Source organism: Amphiura filiformis, chromosome 15, assembly GCF_039555335.1.
Source record: "Amphiura filiformis chromosome 15, Afil_fr2py, whole genome shotgun sequence".
NCBI classification, from domain to species: Eukaryota; Metazoa; Echinodermata; class Ophiuroidea; order Amphilepidida; family Amphiuridae; genus Amphiura; species Amphiura filiformis.
In genome coordinates this window covers 7720752-7741462 of record NC_092642.1, presented here as the reverse complement: position 1 = coordinate 7741462, position 20711 = coordinate 7720752, and the positions used below count along the sequence as shown (strand labels likewise).

The window sequence follows — 20711 nt, the reverse complement described above, 5'->3', positions numbered from 1 at the left end:
TAGCACTGGTTTTCAGAGGTACCCAGGAGTCAAAATAAAATATATTAAAATCATTTTAAAACAAATTAAAACATGATAAATGCAGATAATAACATGCAATAACGTTAACTTTCGCCTAATGGTGCTATGGGCTCCCTTTCCATAAGTGTAATTTTAGGCACAACCTAAAAGTGCCCTCTCGTAAAATTCCCACCAGCAAATAAGGGCACAGAACTTTAATTCTTGTTGGGATATCAGAGGAGGGAGTTCTACATGAAAATTACCCCAAGGCAACGGAGCCCAGGTGCGCCATTAGGCGAATGTTTACGGTATACAATTACTATATAAAAAACAATTAAAAAAACCCTTTAAAAAAAATGCAGAATGGAATAATACGTTTTTGATCATTTTTCTGAGACCTTTAATGCAGTTTTTATATCCTAATAGTAATAAGGATTCCTACATGATATAAAGTAAATTTGAATAGTGAAAAAATACATTTTCATACCCTTCCAGCATTGCTCCAGCATGATCATGAGAGTCTGACAAAAGACCGATAATCCACAACTTTATACATATCTGTCAATCTGTGCCTTTGCCAGTGCTAGCACTCTGCCCCTAAAAAGTGTGACTTAATTGGTCTATACCATTTTTCACCCTGATGTGGCAGTGACGTCAACGTGTTAAGGCAGCTGTTTTGCTTGCGCATCAGGCATCTTTAAGCACGTACTTGTGTACCCCAGCACTTTGAGCAAACTCTAGCAATTTATAGCTGCGACCAATGAAATGCCCACTGATGTCATTGCCATATCAGAGAGAAATAGTTTCACTTTCCCACTCTTTCCTTAACTATCATGTCAGGATGTCAAAACTGAACTTAAAAAGAAATTTAACATTAATCATTTCACAATTTCAATATTAATTGATGCACAATTTTCTTCTTTTTTGATACATCATTGATTCAGATTCAAGAGCTGGATTTGGACGTCATAGCTTTCCAAGAAGTGCGCTCAGACAATGATGGACAGAGAACACAGCTGACGGACTTACAGGAATTATTGCCTGCATACCAATGGACAGCATATAAACCAATACAGAAAGTTATTCTACCTAAGAGAGCACCCAAAGGATGGGAATGGGAGGGTATGTATTCAAGTAATTTTAAGGAGAAAATTTGTGGTGAATCAATTTAAAAATTTCTTTTCAACAAAACCAAACTTAAAACTCACTATTGATGGTTTCGCCTATCATGGTCGGTAGGCATCATCAGAATGATGGTTGTAGACCCTTACTTCCAGTTGGACTGCAGAGGGTGCACTATCAGCCAGGAGAGGAGCATACATGTGACCAAGGAAGTGAGCCCCCTCGTCTCAGAGACAAGTGGAACAGCACACTATAGCTGGCATACCTTATGTTTTTACCCAAGTGTAAATTAAAGGCATTGGATTTATTAATAATGTGGGCATACTTTTTTTCCCCCAATAAAAAGGGTGGAACACAAAATTTTAAAATGAAAAAACTTGAGAATCAGGGGGAGCACTAAAGTTTGAAATTTGTGTCTAGAAATTGTGAATTCTCCCATTCCCTTGGTGTAATTATACACTATTCCCTTATCATTTTGTTCTCCATCTCCATCCGATTTAGGTCTTTTAAGTCATCATCCAATAGTCATACCTTCCATCAAGCTTTTAGCAACCAGTCACATCACAATACACCAATAAGAGAATGGTGCTTCATGACACTCCCTTATTACCCCTGTTATAAATATTGACCTTTCCCTTATCATGCTTATCATTTTATTCATGTCCATGCAGGTTTAGGTCTTGTAAGTCGTCATCAGATAGTGAACACTTTCCATCAGGCTCTTCACCACCAGTCGCATCAAGACACAGATGAGAGAACGGTGCTTCATGCCACTCCCAAATTGCCCCCTCCATATAAATGTTAACCTTTCCCTTATCATTTTATTTATCTATATATAGGTTTAGGTCTTCTAAGTCGTCATCGGATAGTGAACACCTTCCACCAAGCTCTTAGCCATCAGTCACGTCAAGATGCCAATGAGAGAATGGTGCTTCATGCTATGGTTAATTTGGGAAACATTCATGCCAACTTCTCAGTGGTGCACCTGTCTTATGATAAATGGCAACAATGTGTGAATGTTGCAGAGATCATGAGATATCTTAGAGGTGAGTGGGAATACTTTGCAGTGTAATCTTCATAGGCTTAAATCTGTCAGATATTTCGATAAGGGGGTTAGTCCATACAATCATCCCCCATGTTGATGCCTGTATGTGGGTTTCTGACCAACTTAACCTCATATTTGGCAAATTTAGCCTAAAAAGTGCAAATTTTGGTGATCTTCACACAAATTTGATTCCACTTTGCTTCATATTTCACCATTTTAGCTTCAACAATGGCCAAATTTATCATGCATTTCGCGCGCATTTGGACCATAACTTATTCTGTCACCAAAAGGTGCTGGAATCACTATACTTCAAGAAATTTTTCCAACCCTATCCCTCGAATGTAAAAAAAAAGTCTACGCCACTGGTAATCCTTTTACCCAATTTTACCATTTTCCAGTGGTATCACTGTTTACAAATTAATTTAAAACTATATGGTACTAATTTTTGCAGATACATTATTTCAGAAAATACTTACATACCATATTTAAGTGTGGACTAAATTTTGCCCATCCAAAAGTTCCACATGATCTCTAATGGATATGTTATGTATAAAATGTTTTAAAACCTAAAAGTTTCTACTCGGTTCTTAAATAAAAATGGATTCTTTTCTCTATTGCACTTTTTTTGACTCACCCTGTAGAATGTTTTGCATGGCAGATGAGTGTTTTTAACCCACTTGCAGGCTCAGGTCAAATACAGCATCTACTAGAAAATAATATAGCAGATACAGCGTTTGTAATAATTTTGGCAATCTCTACCAAAAAAACAACAGACTTATCTGATGATAGTTAATAATAATGCCCACATGGTATTGAACTTTCAAACAATTGTATGACTTTAACATGAATAGAACGTTCATATATTCCCACGCAAAATTTGTAAGAATAATTCTTCAACCATGGTGTATGTGAGCTTTCATCAAATAATAAGTTCTAATGGTTAATAATAGGCAACATTAATTAACATGATTAAAGCAAATAACGGTTTTGAAAACCTGTGGGAAGTTTTTCCAACTTCTGAGGGGGGGTTAACAGGTGGCCGTTTTCACGTCTGCTTTGGACATCCGTACACTTTATTTTTTGAGTAATAACATAATAATTAGGCCTACAGTGATATTGAATAATGGTCTACGAATGGCTTCAATGTGCCTTCATTTTCACACATTCGCTAACATTTTCTAACTACAATTTTACCCACTAAAAAATAGTACATCAACAAAAATTGTCCATCACATTTTGCAAAATTTTCCAAGTTCCCCCTCAGACACCCCCTGTGTTACTATATGTATAAAGAAAACCCCTGCATCACGTCAACGCAACATTCGGCGCTGTCGTGCCGATGCATCTCCATATGTGCCCCCTTTTCAAATATCCTGGATCCGTGCCTGCTACATGTAATGTGTACTGCCTATAAAAATAATTGACTAAAAGTTTAAACTCTTGCTACACACATTAGGCCTTTAATTTATTTATTTTTTATGTATTGGTTTTCATCATTCATGTTATCTGAAGTGTGAAGCTTTGTCAATGCCATGTGCAAACTAACAAAGCTTGTTAACAATGAAGCATCATTGGGGAGTGTTCATAAATACTTTGGTGGGGGAACTGGGCACTGGAAATTTTCGGAGTCAAAACTTGTTTGATCCCCTCTTGAGAGAACCTGAAACTTGTTTGAACCCCCCTTCATAGACATGCAAAACTTTTTGACCCCCACCCTGTAGCGCTCATTAAAAGTAAGGTTTCATGGACTTCGACACTTCATATATATACGGTAGGTCACTTACCCTTCATAAGTAGTAGTTATCCTAAAATGATTTTTGTATCAAAACAGACTTTCATAATTCTCAGTTATGGTCAAATGCGTGAAAGCACACAATTTTGTTTTATCAAATATTGGTTAAAAGTTTTTTGCCCCCCTCCTTCTATAAGGAATCAAACTGTTTTGGTGCCTCCCTTTTGAAGACCTAAAACTTCACCCCCTCCACATTTTGCCCAGCCCTCCCCCACCAAAGTATTTATGAACATTCCCTTATACTAAGTATTTGTGTGGAATATGCTATCATTTCTTCATTTGATTCATTGGTGCCACGCATTGTGAAGAATAAGTAGTTATCTGTAGCGAGTATTGCACATGTAATAGTGTACTTTGTGTTCAGTTTTTGTGTTCCATCTGTCTTATGAAATGATCATATTTTTGACCAGCTAAATATTTCCTGGAACAATATATTCTTATCTGAATATTCACTGGATATTATTTTAGCTGACAATGGATCATTACGCTCAACTTTTAACTTTGTATTGTACATTGGTACTTCATGTTATGTTGTTTTCAACTGTATGTGAAGGTGTGCCTATGCTTGTGACAGGTCTACAGGACAAAGAAGCTAATGTCGGTGGAAGTGTTGAGTTTGTGTGTTCTTTTGATTTTACTAATACTACCATCAATCGTGAACGCTTGAAATGGGGGTGGCGTTTCTTTAATACTTGGATTATATATGGATTTCCTGCTTTTTCTGATAAAACCACTACGTTTGCTGACCATGGAATTTATAGTGTTTCCTATACTACAGATACAGTGGACCCCAACCTTACATCTTTTCACTTACTTATTACCAATGTGACAATAAATGAAGATGACCTTTCTGTACGCATGTATGTTAATAATGGTGGAGGAATTTTAAGCGGTGTGGTAAAACTAACAGTCATTGAGGAGTCTCCAAGTTCAAGTCCAGTTACCACCTCAACTTTTGCCACTTCACCCAGGACATCTATGGTTGATAAAACTTCGTTAGAACAGGCTATTATTGGAAGTACTTCTCTTGCCACTTCATTTGGGACAACTATAGTTGATCAACCTATTACAGGAAATGAAATTTACATAGTCATCATAGGAGTACTTGCCGGGTTCCTTGTGATATTGGTGATTGGCATAGCATTATTTTGCTACAAACACAAGAAATATGTAAATGCTAGCAACCAAACACCAAATGAACAAGATAAAAATTCCAATGAAGCAAATGGCACAGTATATGATTATGAGGTACCTGAACCTACACCAAATGAAAGAGCCTACAACATGTCATATATAACACCAACAGAAAATCAAACACCAGTTGATAACGTGAACGTAACATCTGAACAAAGTGAGAGTGCTTACATGCCGTATGTAAGACCAGTACCAGGAACAGAAGGTAACAATGTAGACATGACTTACATGGAGTTAAAGAAACCAACGGAGAATCAAAGAACATATGAGAGCCATATCCATCATATTTTTTTAACATAAACATGAATGTATCGTACATGAAGTGTATCATCTAACTATAGAAAAATTATTTAATTTGTGTACTTCGTGCAACATTCAACTATGCTTGTTATTCTGCAACTAATCATGCTAATATATGAGCATACAACACTACTCTATGCGTCCATATTAGCGAGGTTATCTGCGTACAACAGCTTACTATGCACAGCCACACAAAGAGTATGTTCTACGATGTACACAAATTAAGTAATTTTTCTATAATATATGTTTGTATCTGCCATATACATAGAATTGTGGGTCCTTTTCATATATCTTGGAATTGCCAAGAAAATATGACCCCCTGAGTGGTGTCAAATCAAAGAGAAAAAAAGTACAAAATATATAATAAAAATAGTTTCCCCACTGGGGGTAACACTGCTTATAAGACTTAGGTCAATATTCTTATTTTGGGTCTTTTTCACATATCCCAAGAAGTTATGAACCCCCAGGTGACAAATGGTATAGGCCTACCACAGTATACTGCCGAAGCCTCATGGTTCAGCTTTGGTGCTGTAACCACTCTAGTTTCTTTTGTTTAAATCCGGAGTGTGGTTAGGAGTACTCAAATAAATTTAGAGATGTGAAACTAGGTCAGGTTTAAATCACCATGTTGTCAATGTCATGGTACACATCACCAATTTAGTGTGTTAGCAAACATAGTCATGCCAAGTATTTGTGTTCAAGAACTTCCTCATTAGATTCATTGGTGCCTTACATTGTGACAAATGATCGGTACAGCATATGGTTTGCATGTAATTGTATTTTGTGTTCAGTTTATGTATTTTATCTGCCTTCTTATGAAAAGATAAAGATTATGACTGGCTAAATGTACCCTGTACCACATATGTATGTGCATCAACTTGAAATATCAGTAAAGCTTGCTGTAATCTCACGATGGATCATTGTGTTCGACTTCCAACTTTATGTTGTACATTGGTATTTAATGGCATGCTGTTTTCAACTGTATGTGATGGTGTGTCTATCCTTATGACAGATCTGCAGGATAAAGTAGTTCATGTCGGAGAAAATGTCGAGTTTGTGTGTTCTGTTAATACTGACGATCTTAACCAAATTGGCGCAAGTTGGCTTTTGACAAATCAGCTGACTAACGCAAAAGGTCTTATATCGGCTAATTATGATGGCACAGTTGGATTAACACGGACTTTGACTCTATATGATGACCATGGAAAATATAGTCGAACCTACATTACAAATGCTGTGAATCCTAACCTTATATCTTTTCACTTACGTATTACCGATGTGACAATAAATGATGGCATCTTTTTGTTCAGCTTTGGGTACAGATTTATAAATGGCACATTTCAAACTCTAACCAGTGAGGTAAAACTAACAGTCATTGAGCAGTCTCCAAGTTCAAGTCCAGTTACCACCTCAACTGTTGCCACTTCACCCAGGACAACTATGGTTGATAAAACTGCTATAGAACAGACTATTACTGGAAGTACTTCTATTGCCACTTCACGCGGTACAGCTATGGTTGATAAAACTTCTATAGAACAGACTATTACTGGAAGTACTTCTATTGTCACTTCAACTGGGACAACTATAGTCGATAAACCTATTATAAAACAGAATATTACAGGAAATCAAATTTACATAGTCATCATAGGAGTACTTGCCGGGTTTCTTGTGATATTGGTGATTGGCATAGCATTATTTTGCTACAAACATAAGAAATATGTAAATGCTAGCAACCAAACACCAAATGAAGAAGATCAAAATTCCAATGAAGCAAATGACACAGTATATGAGGTACCGGTACCTGAACCACAACCAAATGAAGGTGCCTACAACATGTCATATGTAACACCAACAGATGATCAAAGGCCAGTTGAGAACATTATCCATCATGTGAACGCAACATCTGAACAAAGTGACAATGCTTACATGCCGTATGTAAGACCAGTCCCAGAAACAGAAGGTAACAACGTAGACATGACTTACATGGAGTTAAAAAAACCAACGGAGAATCAAAGAACATATGAAAGCCGTATCCATCATATGTGACATTCTATCTGATATTTTTGACATGAACATAAATGTAATAGAAGTGTATCATCTAGCTAATAATATATACATATATATGTTTGTATCTTCAAAGCAAGATTGATAATCTACAGAACAGTTACAGATGGAATATTAACTAAAAACTTTTTATTTGTTCCCATTCTATAAACTGAAGGAAATACTCACCTTTTAAAATTTATGGATTAATTTGGATTCCCATGCTATGTATTGTCTGCTTATGTATTCATTATTTTTGCAAAATATACAGCTGATTTTCTCTTTATGTTTTTTTTTTTTGCTCTTCATTTGTTAATGTTGTGTTCCCTCCTTTTGATCAGCTGTTTTAGACTGTACAGAGCTTTGAGATTTGTTTATAGGCACTTGATCTTTTTATTATATTATTATGCTTTTAGCCTGTAAACATTAAAAAGGTGTGATAGTTGAAAGGAAGATGCTTTTTAGCTAATCCTAATAATTTGTTCGTTCAAGAACAAATTAAAATAGACGCTTACATGTAAAATATCCTGAAGTAGATTAAGCTTAAAATTGCTAAGAGATCTAAAAGATCAATTTTGATTTGTTACTCAGATGAATATATTATGTAGTTAACCAATCAAGTAGATTGTAATAAGAAGGGTGTTATTCCCCATGGGGTTAATTTTACAAATCCAAATGTTCAATACTGTAAAAGTGGACATTTTTGCAAAATATTAGTTGTCATGCTTTTCACCCTCAAAAAATGACCAAGGCAAAAATAACCACTTGACAGTATCCCTTTCCAAATTTAGCTTTGTGGATATTGTTAGGTATGTAAATATGCAAATTTGGGTGCAAATAAATGTACAAAATTAAATACCACACAAAATCAAGCAAAGCATTATCAATTTTTAAACCATCAGAGAAGAAAATAGTGCATGTGAAGATGTATGTGGGTCATTATGCACATAATTACAGCATGCCATGCAACACTGATCAGGAGTGTTGCATGGCACGCTATTTGTGCTGCCTGAGGCCCCATGTTGCTTGGGTGTTATAATGTCTAAGTTGCCTAAAATTGGCAAAAATGCATAAGATTACTCAAAATTGCAAAAACAGTCATAAGAACAGAAACTCAGAAAAAAAGTGCAATACTCAGAATAAATTTTGACATATTTCAGCAACTTTTGGAAACTTCCTTGCAACATGTAGCCTCTGTATGGAACACTATAAAAAGTTATTAAGTCACCAAAGTTTTTGTTTGTTTCTTAAATCACAATTTGCAGACACCCTAGATATACTGTATTTATTGAACTGTAAGAATTGAAATATAAGGCTTTGTTAATGTCATGGTACACAGTACACACAAACTTTGATCGTTAGCAATATTATTTCTGAAATATTTGTGTGGAATAACTTCCTCATAGGATTCATTGGTGTATGCATTAAAAATAGTTTTCTGTGCAGAAAAAATTGATTTTGTGTTCAATTTTGTATTGCATCTGGAAATGACTTTGATTGGTATGATTGGCTAAATATTTCCTGCAACACATTCATGTCAACCTAAATATTAATGGATATTAGTTAAGCTTACTGCAATCTGACAATGGATTGTGTTCAACTTACAACTTTATATTGTACATTGCTGCTTTCAACTGTATGTGACAGTGTTCCTATAATTGTGACAGACTTACAGGATAAAGAAGTTAATGTTGGGGAAAGTATTGAGTTTGTGTGTTCTTTTGCTAATATTCAGGGTGTCGATATGCATTGGCAGTTCACAAATCAACAGACAATGAGGTACTATTTTATCTTTGCTCTCCCTGATCGCATCATGCCTAGAACAATAATAGAAATTTTCTCGGAGTCTTCAACTGACCATGGAATTTATAGTGTTTCCCATACTACAGATACAGTGGACCCCAACCTTACATCTTATCACATACATATTACCAATTTGACGATAAATGATGGCATCTTTTTGTTCGGTTGTGGGTACAGAACTGATAATGGTGGATTTCAGAGTCTAAGCAGAGAGGTAAAACTAACAGTCATAAAGCAGGTTCCTAGTTCAAGCCCAGTTACCACCTCAACTATTGCCACAGCAAATGGGACCACCATAGAACAGACTATTACTAGAAGTACTTCTTCATCCAAATGGAAAATGGGTGTAATCTTAGGAGTATTAATAGTTGCTTGGCTGATACTATCGTGTTTAAATTGATAATGACATGGACTGTATTGGACTCTACTTATATGGAGTTAAAGAAACTAACGGGAAATCAAAGAACATGTGAAATTTACCGCCATACATTTTTGTATGATATGATAGGTGACAATTTGATGTTTTCAAGAATATATCCTACTTGAAGTGCATGGGGCATAATAAAATTGATATCAGTGTAAGGCGAAGACTGTCTATATGTAAAATTATGTGACTTTGGGTGAGAAATGGACTTTTGGAATAATAAAAATCTATAGAACATAAACAAACAGAAACGACTAAAACATTTGTTCACATTCACTAGCATATGATTGTTACAAGGAGCACTGCGTGGTTGAAAAAATATGTTCTTTTACAGTATTTTTTAATCAGCCAATCAGAAACCACTTGATTATTTGCAATTCAAACAGAACTTAAAAATATTTCACCCCGATATTACAACTTACCTGTGCTATCCAACATAATTAATAACCCCTCTGAATATGATGTTCAATGAACCACAAATACAAACATCCTAACTGAAAGGCTTTGTCAATTATGCCATGGTGTATTTGACACACAGCTTGAAAACCAATTAATTGTTGAAATAATATTTTTGTTTTGTCATTAAATTGTTTAATTGTATCATCTTCAGGGCTATTCCATTTGAAATCCTTACTCCCCCTAGGAAGACATGACCTTAATCTTTCACACAGGGTTAGACTGCAAATAAAGTCGCCCATTCAGGTTATTCGATTTGAAATGCATACTACCTGTTGGAAAGATTAAGGGCAAGTCTTCCACAGGGAGTGTAGGTATTTCAAATTGAATAGCCCAGCGTGTTATCTGTACTTATACCGGCATGTTGAAACACATCACCGTGTATTTGCTCTCATGTTTGAAAATTGTACTTACTATCTCTCTGATTTTTATGATATTCATCTTGATTGATATGGTGCAGGCTTAAGACTCCTTTTTGGAATACTCTTCTTTGAACAAATATATATTTTGGACACTATCATTTCTTCATATTGGATATGAACTTGCTGTAATCTAACAATGGATCATTTTGTTCTGGTTATTAAGTTGTACTTTACGCTGCTACTCAGTGCTTTATTTTCAACAATTGTATGTGAAGGTGTGCCTCTACTCGTGACAGATCTTCAGAATAAAGAAGCAAATGTTGGTGGAAGTATTGAATTCATTTGTTCTGTGGATTTTAATAATGAAACTGAGCTGGATATATGGTGGCGGTTGAAATATCAACACAAAAAGTCATTCACCTTCAAAGCTTTCCCTAATCGCATGGTTGGGATCAATCAGGCTTTCCCTTCACAGGACCATGGAGTTTATAGCGTGTCTGATGTTACAGATGATCATGATCCAAACCATATGTCGTTCCACCTGCATATTAACGATGTTACACTCAATGATGCAAACTTTTTGTTAAGTCTTGTACACATCCAAGATGGAGCATTTCAGTATCTAAGCAGTGTGGTAAAACTAACAGTAATTGTACCTGCAACTATTTCATATCCAATGATACCAACTTTACCTTCGTCTTCACCCAAGGCAACCACCTCTCTAGTCGGGACACCTGTTGTAGACACCATTACTAACACATCAAGTATTCCTATTCCAAGAGGTCAAACTTACAGTGGTATAATCGGAGGAGCTAGTGCTGCGGTTCTTGTGATATTGGTGGTTGGTATTGTTTTATTCTATTACAGAAGCAAACTGATTAAGAAACATGACTTTTTTGGCGATGAACAAACACCTCGTAATGAACAAGATGATAATCCAAACGATGCAAGCAGCGCCATATTTGAGATATCTCAACCTGAACCACATGAAAGTATCAATATGCTGTATGTTAGTCCAGTACTAGAAACTGAAGATAGCAACATGGATTCGTCTGACATCATGGAGGGGAATGAAAATAATTTCATGATATCTGAAGCAAGTGAGAGTGCTGATATGTCCTATGTACATGATGTAAGTCCAATATTAGAAACAGAAGATAGCAATGTAGGCCCTTCTTGGAACATGAACTTACTGACACTCATAGAAAATGAAGAAACAAAGGACATTGGTACTCATGGTGTGAATATGATGTCTCAACCATTTAATGCCAACATGCCATATGTAAGTCCATTACCAGAAATAGAGGATAGCAATGTGGACTCTCATAAGGTTCAGGTTGAGATGTCTCAACCATTTAATGCCAACATGCCATATGTGAGTCCGTTGGAACCAGAAATCGACGATAGCAATATGGACTCCACTTCTTCAGAGAATGAACAAACAAATGAAAGCATTCCCCAACATGTGAATATGACATCTCAACCAAGTAGCGCTGACATGTCATATGTAAGTCCAGTACCAGAAATGGAAGATAGTGATGTGGATGACTATTGTAACATGAACATACAGAAACTTGCAGAGAATGAACAAACAAATGAAAACACCAGCCATGATATGAATATTTCATCTGAGCCAAGTGAAAGTGCCGATATGCCAAACACAGGCCCTGTACCAGAAACAGAAGATAGTGATGTGGATTCTTCTTTTGTTGAGTCACCAGAAAATGAACAAATAACTGAAAACATTCATGTGAACACAATGTCACAACCAGGTGCCAATATGCCGTATGCAAGTCCTGTACCAGTAACAGAAGATAATGACCTGGATTATTCTTTCATGATATTGCCAGAGAATCAAGAAATAACTGAAAACATGACCCAAGAAAGCGACAATATTTTGTATAAAAGTCCAGTTCTAGAAACAGTGGAAAGTGATGTGGATAGTGATGCAAATTCTTCTTCCATGGAGTCGACAGAGTCAACAAACTTTTGAAGCTCATATATCCATCCTCTGGACAAAATACCGTAACATAAAGAACAAGCTGCATATAGAACAAGGGTAAAAATAAAAATAGTTTCACTCTAAAAATTAAAACCTCATAATATATGAATAGAATTTATTCAAATTTGACAACTATGACTATTCCATACTTCCATACTATACTATGATATAACAGAATCTTTTCAAAATAACAAAGCAATCTATTCAAATATTTGAATCAATATGAATCGGATAACATGGAAAACAAAAAGTGATCCCGCCCAGGAATCAAACCCGGGACTTACCGTAACGTTTATAGACCTGTGCCTTAACCAGTCAGCCATGGGAGCTTCATTAGGCTGGCTGAAATTTGAACCCATAAACGGTCACTTAAACTTATCTATCGGGGAACCTGGTGAAAAATTATGTATTTTTTATATTTCCTGTCGATCACACGCTTATGAATTCGAATTTCAACCAGCTTAATCATCATGATCATGATGAAGCTTCCGTGGTCGAGTGGTTAAGCAACATGAGTTTGTGGGGATCACTTTTTATACTTATCTGAAACATTATGTTTATTTTATGGATAAGATATCAAAATGACAAGAAACTCATCAAATTTGATAAGATTACCATGATATTTAAAAAAATGAATATATTCTTCTTAAAAATGTCTGAAAAAAAAATCAAATTTGAATAGTTTTGTCTTGTCCTAGGGGGATATAACATAATTTCTCAAAATGAATTTTGTAATCTTGTCGAATAATGAGTTTGAGATCTTGTCAATTTGAATAGTTACTTGTTAAAATAAAATGGAAACTATAAGATTGTCGGTTCAGAGTAATAATATAATCAAAATGACCAGCATATCTCATCTGAAAGAATAGTTACAGGATAAAAAATAAATGAGTAGGGATTCTATTTAAAAAAAAATGAGTTGTACGAACAGGGGCGTAGCCAGCTTTCTTGGTCAGGGGAAAAAAAAAAAAAAAAATTGCAGTTGCATCATACAATACATAGAGACTGTATGTTTTCGAGCTTCCCGAAAAGGGCCTTATTGGGATGATGTGCGGGCGTAGCTCGAAAAAATGGTATTTTACACTATTTTCGCCCATTATGCGGCTAAAAAAGGGGTTTATTGTAACAATGTGCGCGCGTAGCGCGGAAAATTTTTGTATTTTACACTATTTTGGCCCTGAATTTTGCTAGAATAGGGGCTCCTTGCCCTTTTTCTTTTCCTTTGCCCTCCTGATTTTCTCTTTCATCTTTTGTCAGAGGGGCACTTTGTCTTTCATTTTTTTGTCAGGGGGCACTCTGCCCCCCCCCCCCCTCCGCTGGCTACGCTACTGTGTACGAAATTAGAGTATAGCACACTCTACTGGGGCCACTCAAAAAATATTCACTCTTTTGCATTTATAAATATGGTGATATGTAAGAAAATTGCGAATTGATAAATTAAATGTAGCATAAAACAGTTGTCTGGATTTGGAATTTACTCAATAACACTACTGAAACAATTATTGATAAAACAAATGTCACAAAAAGTGAACCAAAATGACTCCATATATGTGACCCGTTCTGACAAAACCAGGAATAAGTCTCATTTTTTACATAATTCATAATTTGAATACAAATGTCAGCACAGGACAATAATCTTTAAAATGATACCAAAATGATTAAAACCCTAATTTTCCCATCAAATTTAAGGCATAGCCTATTGTAATGGAGAATAGTTTCCGCCAGGTTAGGGCATGTTCAGTTTGGTCCAAGAGTACACAGAAGGACCAATGTTAACCCATTTCAAACAAAGGCCTTTTTCGTGAGGATTTGGTCACATTTGGTGGTCTTGTTATGGGAGCACGTATAGGTCACATGTGTATTTATTAATATAGTCAAAGCTAGCTGGTTGATGCTCAAACCTGATGGTATTTTTGATCAAAGATCAAACCACCCATGTCTGACACTTTCTGCTGTTCCTTTTTGGATGTCTGTCATATGTTTCTGTCTACTGCCCTCTGTGGGCATATATGATTTGTTGGCGGGTAGATTTCCTCTTCATTTACTGATGGTTCCCTTGCCTCAACTGCTGGTTTGGTCTGTTGCTTGAAATGAGTTTTAAAAATCTGGCACGTTAAACGTGTTTGAATAAGGTAAAGGAGTAAATCTGCATTTTCTTACCGGACATAGTATCCATCTCTCTTTCATTAGCGATGAGACCAGACTCTGCCATGAAATATTTGTATGAGGGGGGTCAGCGGTGTAGCTGGGATTTTTTCCAGGGGGGGCAAACCAGTATGGGGCGGGGCCCAAATCCACCAAATTTCCCTGCACTTGGGGGGGGTCCAAATAGACAATTTTTGCTAGGCTTATTGATAATAATCGTATGATATTGCATATCGTATGCCCCTCCTCTCCCTCTCTCCCCCTCTCTCTCCTCTTTTTTCTCTTTCTCCCTCCTTTGTCCTCTTTTTTCCTTGCACTAGGGGGCGAGGGCCCAAATAGGCCATTTTTGCCCCCCCCTCCTCTGCCCCCCTGGCAGCTACGCCACTGAGGGGAGTCGGTGACCTTCCCAGAATTTAAGAATGCGGGTACCCATACACCTGGTGGAAAGGAGTAATTGAGATAAAGTGCCTTACTCAAGGGCACAACACGATGGTATTGCCGGGGTTCAAATCTGCAACCTTCCAATTATGAATCGGAGCCTGTTCCTCTCAGCCACCATGCTCCCTAACCAATTTTCGTTTGTGCTCACTAATTCATTTCATTATTTGTAAACAGTAAATTTTATTCCCCTTCCAGCACATTACTGATAAGTTGTGTGGGGTGAGGCAACTGAAGTAAAGTGCTTTAAAGTATAACACATTGGTGCTGCGGGGATTGGAACCCATGCCTCAAGCTTTAGAGTATAACACATTGGTACTGCGGGATTGGAACCCATGCCTAAAGTTTTTAAGTATAACACATTGGTGCTGCGGGGATTGGAACCCATGCCTCAAGCTTTAAAGTATAACACATTGGTACTGCGGGATTGGAACCCATGCCTCAAGCTCTAAAGTATAACAAATTGGTATTGCGGGGATTGGAACCCATGCCTCAAGCTTTAAAGTATAACACATTGGTGCTGCGGGGATTGGAACCCATGCCTCAAGCTTTAAAGTATAACACATTGGTGCTGTGGGGATTGGAACCCATGCCTCAAGCTTTAAAGTATAACACATTGGTGCTACAGGGATTGGAACCCATGCTTCAAGCTTTAAAATATAACACATTGGTACTGCAGGGATTGGAACCCATGCCACAAGCTTTAAAGTATAACACACAGCCCTCGAATTAACCCACGGCACCCATGGCATTTTGCCGTGGGTGCCCATCCCCACTGCCGTTATGCCCTCAAAATATGTCCTTTACCCAAGGCAGGTACTTGCCGTGCCCTCTAATGAAGTTGCCGTCAGTGCCCCAGCCCTGCTCCTTCATTAAAATTATCTATCTATGTTTGTGTGTGTTTTCTTCACTTTGCCGTGGTGCCCTTCTCAAATTTTGCAGTTGCCATGATGCCCTCTTGAAATATTAAAAACAGCAGTGCTGCCTTGCCTTTTCAGGGAAAATCCAAGGCAATTATCAACTTGCCCTAAAAAAGTTGCCGTGCCCCTTCAGATCCTTAATTCGAGGGCTGATAACACATTGGTACTGCAGGGATTGGAACCCATGCCTCAAGCTTTAAAATATAACACATTGGTGCTACAGGGATTGGAACCCATACCTCAAGCTTTAAAGTATAACACATTGGTGCTGCAGGGATTGGAACCCATGCCTCAAGCGTTAAAGTATAACACATTGGTGCTTTGGGGCTAAGAACCCATGCCTCAAGCTTTAAAGGAAAACACATTGGTACTTCAGGGATTGGAACCCATGCCTCAAGCTTTAAAATATAACACATTGGTGCTACAGGGATTGGAACCCATACCTCAAGCTTTAAAGTGTAACACATTGGTGCTGCAGGGATTGGAACCCATGCCTCAAGCTTTAAAATATAACACATTGGTGCTACAGGGATTGGAACCCATACCTCAAGCTTTAAAGTATAACACATTGGTGCTACAGGGATTGGAACCCATGCCTCAAGCTTTAAAGTATAACACATTGGTACTTCAGGGATTGGAACCCATGCCTCAAGCTTTAAAGTATAACAAATTGGTGCTGCAGGGATTGGAACCCATGCCTCAAGCTTTAAAGTATAACACATTGGTGCTGCAGGGATTGGAACCCATGCCTCAAGCTTTAAAGTATAACACATTGGTGCTGCAGGGATTGGAACCCATGCCTCAATCTTTAAAGTATAACACATTGGTACTGCAGGGATTGGAACCCATGCCTCAAGCTTTAAAGTATAACACATTGGTGCTGCAGGGATTGGAAACCATGCCTCAAGCTTTAAAGTATAACACATTGGTGCTGCTTGGGGATTGGAACCCATGCCTCAAGCTTTAAAGTATAACACATTGGTGCTGCAGGGATTGGAAACCATGCCTCAAGCTTTAAAGTATAACACATTGGTGCTGCAGGGATTGGAAACCATGCCTCAAGCTTTAAAGTATAACACATTGGTGCTGCGGGGATTGGAACCCATGCCTCAAGCTTTAAAGTATAACACATTGGTGCTGCAGGGATTGGAAACCATGCCTCAAGCTTTAAAGTATAACACATTGGTACTGCGGGGATTGGAACCCATGCCTAAAGTTTTTAAGTATAACACATTGGTGCTTTGGGGCTAAGAACCCATGCCTCAAGCTTTAAAGTATAACACATTGGTGCTGCGGGGATTGGAACCCATGCCTCAAGCTTTAAAGTATAACACATTGGTACTGCAGGGATTGGAACCCATGCCTCAAGCTTTAAAGTATAACACATTGGTACTGCAGGGATTAGAACCCATACCTCAAGCTTTAAAGTATAACACATTGGTACTGCAGGGATTGGAACCCACAACTCAAGCTTTAAAGTATAACACATTGGTACTGTAGGGATTGGAACCCACAACTCAAGCTTTAAAGTATAACACATTGGTACTGCAGGGATTGGAACCCATGCCTCAAGCTTTAAAGTATAACACATTGGTACTGCAGGGATTAGAACCCATACCTCAAGCTTTAAAGTATAACACATTGGTACTGCAGGGATTGGAACCCACAACTCAAGCTTTAAAGTATAACACATTGGTACTGTAGGGATTGGAACCCACAACTCAAGCTTTAAAGTATAACACATTGGTGCTACAGGGATTGGAACCCATGCTTCAAGCTTTAAAATATAACACATTGGTACTGCAGGGATTGGAACCCATGCCACAAGCTTTAAAGTATAACACACAGCCCTCGAATTAACCCACGGCACCCATGGCATTTTGCCGTGGGTGCCCATCCACTGCCGTTATGCCCTCAAAATATGTCCTTTACCCAAGGCAGGTACTTGCCGTGCCCTCTAATGAAGTTGCCGTCAGTGCCCCAGCCCTGCTCCTTCATTAAAATTATCTATCTATGTTTGTGTGTGTTTTCTTCACTTTGCCGTGGTGCCCTTCTCAAATTTTGCAGTTGCCATGATGCCCTCTTGAAATATTAAAAACAGCAGTGCTGCCTTGCCTTTTCAGGGAAAATCCAAGGCAATTATCAACTTGCCCTAAAAAAGTTGCCGTGCCCCTTCAGATCCTTAATTCGAGGGCTGATAACACATTGGTACTGCAGGGATTGGAACCCATGCCTCAAGCTTTAAAATATAACACATTGGTGCTACAGGGATTGGAACCCATACCTCAAGCTTTAAAGTATAACACATTGGTGCTGCAGGGATTGGAACCCATGCCTCAAGCGTTAAAGTATAACACATTGGTGCTTTGGGGCTAAGAACCCATGCCTCAAGCTTTAAAGGAAAACACATTGGTACTTCAGGGATTGGAACCCATGCCTCAAGCTTTAAAATATAACACATTGGTGCTACAGGGATTGGAACCCATACCTCAAGCTTTAAAGTGTAACACATTGGTGCTGCAGGGATTGGAACCCATGCCTCAAGCTTTAAAATATAACACATTGGTGCTACAGGGATTGGAACCCATACCTCAAGCTTTAAAGTATAACACATTGGTGCTACAGGGATTGGAACCCATGCCTCAAGCTTTAAAGTATAACACATTGGTACTTCAGGGATTGGAACCCATGCCTCAAGCTTTAAAGTATAACAAATTGGTATTGCGGGGATTGGAACCCATGCCTCAAGCTTTAAAGTATAACACATTGGTGCTGCAGGGATTGGAACCCATGCCACAAGCTTTAAAGTATAACACATTGGTGCTGCAGGGATTGGAACCCATGCCTCAAGCTTTAAAGTATAACACATTGGTACTGCGGGGATTGGAACCCATGCCTCAAGCTTTAAAGTATAACACATTGGTGCTGCAGGGATTGGAAACCATGCCTCAAGCTTTAAAGTATAACACATTGGTGCTGCGGGGATTGGAACCCATGCCTCAAGCTTTAAAGTATAACACATTGGTGCTGCAGGGATTGGAAACCATGCCTCAAGCTTTAAAGTATAACACATTGGTGCTGCAGGGATTGGAAACCATGCCTCAAGCTTTAAAGTATAACACATTGGTGCTGCGGGGATTGGAACCCATGCCTCAAGCTTTAAAGTATAACACATTGGTGCTGCAGGGATTGGAAACCATGCCTCAAGCTTTAAAGTATAACACATTGGTACTGCGGGGATTGGAACCCATGCCTAAAGTTTTTAAGTATAACACATTGGTGCTGCGGGGATTGGAACCCATGCCTCAAGCTTTAAAGTATAACACATTGGTGCTGCGGGGATTGGAACCCATGCCTCAAGCTTTAAAGTATAACACATTGGTACTGCGGGGATTGGAACCCATGCCTCAAGCTTTAAAGTATAACACATTGGTACTGCAGGGATTAGAACCCATACCTCAAGCTTTAAAGTATAACACATTGGTACTGCAGGGATTGGAACCCACAACTCAAGCTTTAAAGTATAACACATTGGTACTGTAGGGATTGGAACCCACAACTCAAGCTTTAAAGTATAACACATTGGTACTGCGGGGATTGGAACCCATGCCTCAAGCTTTAAAGTATAACACATTGGTACTGCAGGGATTAGAACCCATACCTCAAGCTTTAAAGTATAACACATTGGTACTGCAGGGATTGGAACCCACAACTCAAGCTTTAAAGTATAACACATTGGTACTGTAGGGATTGGAACCCACAACTCAAGCTTTAAAGTATAACACATTGGTACTGCGGGGATTGGAACCCATACCTCAAGCTTTAAAGTATAACACATTGGTGCTACAGGGATTGGAACCCATACCTCAAGCTTTAAAGTATAACACATTGGTACTGCAGGGATTGGAACCCACAACTCAAGCTTTAAAGTATAACACATTGGTACTGCAGGGATTGGAACCCATACCTCAAGCTTTAAAGTATAACACATTGGTGCTGCAGAGATTGGAACCCATACCTCAAGCTTTAAAGTATAACACATTGGTACTGCAGGGATTAGAACCCATACCTCAAGCTTTAAAGTATAACACATTGGTACTGCAGGGATTGGAACCCACAACTCAAGCTTTAAAGTATAACACATTGGTACTGCAGGGATTTGAACCCATGCCTCAAGCTGCCCCTCATTTGTGAGTCAATGTCTTTTCCGCTGCACCACCATACCCTAATGAAAAGTGTACAATCATTTTTACAATAATTGCTGAATCACTTATATATATAAAAAAAAACTGAGTCCGAGTTGAATTATCATACAGCTTTGTGAACCTTTCGTACCTTCTAACCATCAATTAATCATCCTCATAACACACTTTGCATATTAATGTCACCTTCAATCTCATCTTCAATCACTCTGGAGATATTTCTGTGAAATTGCTATTCAAATAATGTGGCCTGCCTGCACATCATTCATACATAGATGACATGTAGAATTTTTATCACTTGTCAGTACATATTCCCCTTGATGATTTATTCCAATTCAGAGCACATCTTTATTAGAAAATTGAGAGTAATGTAGTGCTGTCATATCCATAATTAAAGTAGTGCCTTATGGGTGAACCCTTTCTCAAAATCTTTCTTGTATAATGGAACGATTCTTGAAACCCC

The 20711-nt window shown here is 38.0% G+C and overlaps 1 protein-coding gene across 1 annotated transcript in view; it reads left to right on the top strand.

Moving 5' to 3' along the window:
- LOC140171194 (uncharacterized) overlaps positions 1-20711 on the top strand; it is a 147945-nt gene that overhangs the window by 30881 nt on the left and 96353 nt on the right. Inside the window, exons 4-5 of the mRNA XM_072194404.1 lie at positions 945-1122; positions 1962-2168. Of these exons, the coding sequence (XP_072050505.1) occupies positions 945-1122; positions 1962-2168 (385 nt within the window). The remainder of the gene's footprint in view (positions 1-944; positions 1123-1961; positions 2169-20711) is intronic.